The sequence below is a fragment of the Ranitomeya variabilis genome, chromosome 2 (genome assembly GCF_051348905.1).
Source record: "Ranitomeya variabilis isolate aRanVar5 chromosome 2, aRanVar5.hap1, whole genome shotgun sequence".
In the NCBI taxonomy this organism is placed as follows: Eukaryota; Metazoa; Chordata; class Amphibia; order Anura; family Dendrobatidae; genus Ranitomeya; species Ranitomeya variabilis.
The window spans coordinates 1,023,971,638-1,023,976,680 of record NC_135233.1 but is presented as its reverse complement, the minus strand read 5'-3'; the positions used below and the strand labels follow the sequence as shown (position 1 = coordinate 1,023,976,680).

Sequence of the window (5,043 nt, the reverse complement as noted above, 5' to 3'; positions counted from 1 at the left end):
TATATACCGTACCTAAACCTAAACTTATATGCCTAAACCTAAATAACCTATAACAATTTCATGTCCCCCCACACAGGGTTCATGTATGGCAAATCCATTTGTACAGATATAACCACCATGGCGCCCTACGCTGTTATTGAAGCACATATGCTATTGGGTTGGTGCACTCATCATTTACTTTGTATGAGAGCAGCCACTATACACAAATAGTGCCATGGTAGGATAAAAAAATACAGTAGTGCCCCAGCTTTACAGAAGAAGATGCTTACAACATCTGCACTATTCAAAAATGGAAATGTAGTCCGGTTCACTATGTAATTTCGCCGGAATTTTCTGGAGAGTTTCAAATATGTACATTTTTGGAAAGGCTATGGTATAAGCAATAAGAAAAACAATGTTTCCATTTGCCTCGAGTCCTAAGTGGCCGCCATCTTGGATTTTACAAAATGGCTGATTTACATCGATTTTCGTTAATATCTCAGCTTGTAAGTAACGTAAAACTTAAATTTTGACAGCTAAACATACATTTTGAGTACTAAGAAATGCAGTGGTATCCAAATAAATACTCTATATACGACTACAAATTGTATCGGTTTATATTTGAACAAATTTTCGAACTCGAAAAGCAGAGAGTTAATGTTTTTAACTATTGAACAACCAGAGTGTCTTTACATATCGCCACCATCACTGTCATCATCAGTTTCATATTTGGTCTGAGTGTCCTCGTCATTCATACACTCGCTGTCACACTGACAAAGATCGGTACAGGATAAGTTATTTTTTCGGCACGAACACCTTGAAGAAGAACAGTCATGTTTGCATTGACAACTAATCATCTCGATTATTGCTTTTGGAGCTGGAAGAACATCTGTCATGGTTGGTTTCAACTGTCCATCCAACCCTTTGTGATAGCCATTCTTCTCGGGATCCAGCTGAGAATCCTGCAAAGCAATGTTAGCTTGTCCCCACACTCTGGCTTGGATATGGACTCTGAGGACATGTTGTTTTAGAGCTCCGAGTGTAGGAGGTAACCTGTCACTTTCTGCCATATGCTTGCAAAATAGATGCCATCGCAGTTCGGGAATATTCTTAATAAAAATGCCTTTTGGAGAGTAAGCAAAACATACGAAGGTAGCAAGAGTTGACAACATAGTTTCGCTCACTTCTTTTTCAGTCGAAAGCATCTGCAGAGAACTGATTACATCTGGTGTTGCGTTCATGTAAGCTTGCAGCCAGATTGCTTTGCCAATTCGAGAGAACCTTCCAGTTGTGTCAGCACCAGTGAATGCATGGAAGGCTGTCAAAGCCTTTGCTCTGTCTGCCCCTATGACTCGCCTTATTGGCTCTATCTCGATCATCCCAGAGACCATTGAAATCGATGTATTCTTCAGCATGAGGTCATAGTTAGCTATGACCAACACCAGTACATCGGTATCAGGGGAGAAGAAAACCATCCTTGCATCCGGTGGGTTTCGTTGTGTTGCCAAGACAGCTTGGTAGATCAACAGTGTGTCTGCTTCTTCGTGATTGTTGTCGTCGAAAACTAAGTTTTTGTTGCTCCTGGTACACCCTGAAGAACAAGTGATGACCAGTTTTTGTGATGAACTGTTGAACTCTAGAGTCTTTGCAGCAAGATAGTTGGTCAGGTCAGCCTTTGTCTTGTCATGTGAAAGGAACCTGTTCATTGGAATATGATTAATGTTTGTTTCATCTCTGACCTGGTACTGAATTGGTGCCTTTCCTTTTCTTCTTTTATCCCTGGTAGCATCCTTGAGAGAATTTTCCCTATACGTATCAAACACAAGGATTATTTCATCGTAATTTTCTGTGAGAGACATAAGCCTGTCATTGAAGCAGTAACTGAGATCTTTGACTGTCACTAGTGTTGCCGGTTTCTTGGCCATCTTTTGCAGAAGAACCATTCCATCTACCAGGGCTATCTTGCGACTTGGAGCATCTGATCTTGTGTCCATCCTATCTTCTGGCTGCAGATCTTTCTGTGGAGTTTCTACTATAACCAACTTGTTAAGGAGACTGATCAGTTTTGATTTGTCATGGCATGGTAACATTGTACCATCTGGAGCAAAAAAGGCTCTTGGGGTCAGAGTGAATTCGTAGTTCCCAATGGCCACTTTCTGGTTTATGTCTCTGTTGGACCTTGCCAAAACCATCATTCTTCCATACAAGTCCTTGGTCTCCTTAAGATCAACAGTCTTGTCTCGGAGTTTTACTGTGGTTTTCTTGTTTGCCGACATGAACATCCTGTTGTTCTCCTTCTTTACTGGTGCCCATAGGCTAACATCCCCATTGATTCGCGCCAACACATAGTCTTCATACAGCTTTTGACCTGTCTCATCTGCATTCAGGATCATTTTTACGTACTCATCAGGGATGTAGGCATGGGTGATTACATTGTGCAACTTGTCACCTACAACAGCAAATGGGTTGCCATGTTTCAAAATTGCTTCCTTAATCTTGTCAATAACATGATGACACTTCTTGACTGCACTTGGCCCAAGATCGTGATGCTCTCTGGTTTTGTCACGTTCTAAATCAAACTGTCTGGTATATTCTTTGACAACTCGGGAGAGTTCAGATGTGGCCATGAAGAATCTCTGACGAGCATTGGCATTGTTCGAGATGCCGACTATGCCAGTATGGATTTTCATCAGCTTGTTCAGATGCTCGCATGCATGGTCCGCCCCAATGGATACAAATGGGATAGCACTTTTCGTGACTGAAATGTTACCCGCTTTCATTTCTTCCCATGTTTGAGGGTGATTTATTTTAAGGTCATGCATGTCCGTGATATACCTTGGCCACAATCGCTTGTATTTCATCCGGTCAAATGCAAAGAAGAGCTTGCTGAGCTGCTCTCCGGCTTGAAGATGAAGCTCAAGGTCTGCATTCCTGGTTGCAGCAACAAATAAAAGGATTGTTTCCACTCGCTGTAGGTAGTTCATCATTGACTTGAACATTGCATTTTTGGATCTCTGTTTCACCCATGTTTGAAAGACTGTGATTATGTCAGCAGTGGTCAAGGCCTCTAGTAGGGAAGTGCTTGCTTGTTTCACTGACTTACTTTTTGTGTTCTTGTTTTCCTCAGAACAGGCAGCTTCAATTCCCTCTGTTGCCATCAAACACACCTGTTTTAGTTCTGGATTATCAATGAAGAACTCGTCCAGCAACAGTTCATACAGAGCAACATATGTATATGTGTGAGCACGAAGAGCACGCTTGTAATGGGTACATTTCAGTATTTGCCTTGTTGTTGCAGACCCATACACATCACCTTCTATCCATGCATCATCAATACCCGAGTTCTCCGTAGAGGTACCCAGAGCGCGAAGGGCAGCCATTACAACATGTAGCTCTCCCAGTCGTGGAACAACGGTGCGTTTCAGATCAGGTCTTGCATCTAGAAGTTGGACAACCTTCTCATACAGAGCCATATAAAATGAAATAACAGTGGGATGATCTTCACCAACAGTCAACTTCCTCAGTTCACTTGCTTGCATGATCACAGTCAGCAAGGTTGACCACTCGTGTGCTAGCTCTGGTAGCAGTGGTAAGGCTCCAACGTTGGTAAATCGCTTGCTTTCGGACAACAGTGAGTTGTATCCTGACCAATGACCATCCAGGAATTTTGCTCGATGCTTTCTCTAGTTGCTGCATTCTGGATACAGCAGTAGCAACAATCCATCCAAATTGTGAAAGTTGGGAAGAACCTGATATTTCCTTGTTTGTGACAAAGTGTTCTGATCTTTGGGTATGTTGTACTTTTGGCTTGTCACAGTGCAACATATGTACATGGTATGGAGTGACAGATAAAGTGTGGGCATCTGTTATCTTCAAGGGTGGTGCAACTGGTTCTCCAACAGCATCTACTTGCTGATATACAGCAGTAATAGTTCCATGTGTGGTTCCTTTCCCATCAGGGGTATCCTCTGCAAAGTCTGTGTTATCAACTGCAAAGAACACAAAGGTACCCTTCTTCAAGAATGGTGGCACGTAAAGACCTTTTAACTCTCGGGTGTTTTCTACAACAGCATTAGCCAAAGCAGTTTCCATTCGTAGGGTACGGCCATAGGGAACACAAAACCCATGTGAACTAAGAAGATTCATTAATTTCTTATCGCGAGTGGTGTGATGAACAGTCAGAGCTAGCCCCAGGACCTGTGGGTTTTCTCGTGCGTTGGGTTGTCTGAATACTGATGATTCGGTTTTTGGCTTGTAGTTGACCTGGCGTTTTGATTTGAATTCATACATGATGTTCTGACTCATAGTGAGTGCTGCTCGGTCAACAATTTTGGTCCTTCTTTGAGTTTCAAGGCTGTTAATCGGCCCTGTTATGATCCAACGGATAGCGGAATATAATTCTGCTGGAACGTCGTGTATGTCACTAGTGACCGTTATGGTGTTTTTATCATTGACTTCCGTTGTAAAATTAGCAATGCTTTTCCTAATTAACTGTGCTGCTTTGTAGATTGTCTGCATGTTGTCTGCATCATCACTACGACATTCCATTGCAGAATTAACCATGATTTCCTCACAGGCTTCTGGTGAATAAAGAACTGCTGATTCCCTTCTGTTTTTTGAAAGACAGGATTTCAGATGTGGCAAGGCATTCATTATAATTTCTTTGAGCCACTTTCTAGTGAATGTAGGTTTGTGATTTTCCACGCCTTCTATACCAAGCATATTCAAATAAGTGGTTTCGATATCTTGTATAGATAGATATGATTGGTTCTGTGTTTGAATATCCACTAGGTTTAGCAACTCTAGCAGACTTGCACGTTGTAATAAGGGTTCTTTGTGGTCTGTTCTGTTGGTACTACGTTCTCGTTGTCCATGAAAAACATGCTTTGTCCAACAGCTTTTGTGGTACCGGACGTCAATAGAATGTGCATCCCCTGGTGCAATGCATGTGTTCAGTCTTGTTTTCAGTGTTAAATTATCTGATGTTTCAATAGCTTGTTTCAACGATTTCCCTGCGTTGACTGTCCTCACATTATAAAGCTTCTCATTCTCATTGTTCTGACA

The 5,043-nt window shown here is 41.9% G+C and overlaps 1 protein-coding gene across 1 annotated transcript; it reads right to left on the bottom strand.

Moving 5' to 3' along the window:
* Positions 1-330: 330 nt before the first annotated feature.
* Positions 331-4,668, bottom strand: LOC143810148 (uncharacterized). The gene is made up of 2 exons (XM_077293034.1): positions 4,243-4,668; positions 331-941 (listed from the first exon to the last, which is right to left on the bottom strand). Exons 1-2 carry the CDS (start codon positions 4,630-4,632, stop codon positions 669-671), a joined length of 663 nt encoding a protein of 220 aa, XP_077149149.1. The 5' UTR covers positions 4,633-4,668; the 3' UTR covers positions 331-668.
* Between the last annotated feature and the right edge of the window lie 375 nt (positions 4,669-5,043).

Excerpts from the sequence above, each read along its gene's own strand:
- LOC143810148 (XM_077293034.1), bottom strand. The coding sequence starts at position 4,632 with ATGAATGCCTTGCCACATCTGAAATCCTGTCTTTCAAAAAACAGAAGG. Across the intron at positions 942-4,242 it reads AATTCAAATCAAAACGCCAG|GATTCTCAGCTGGATCCCGA; the intron begins GTCAACTACAAG and ends ATTGCTTTGCAG.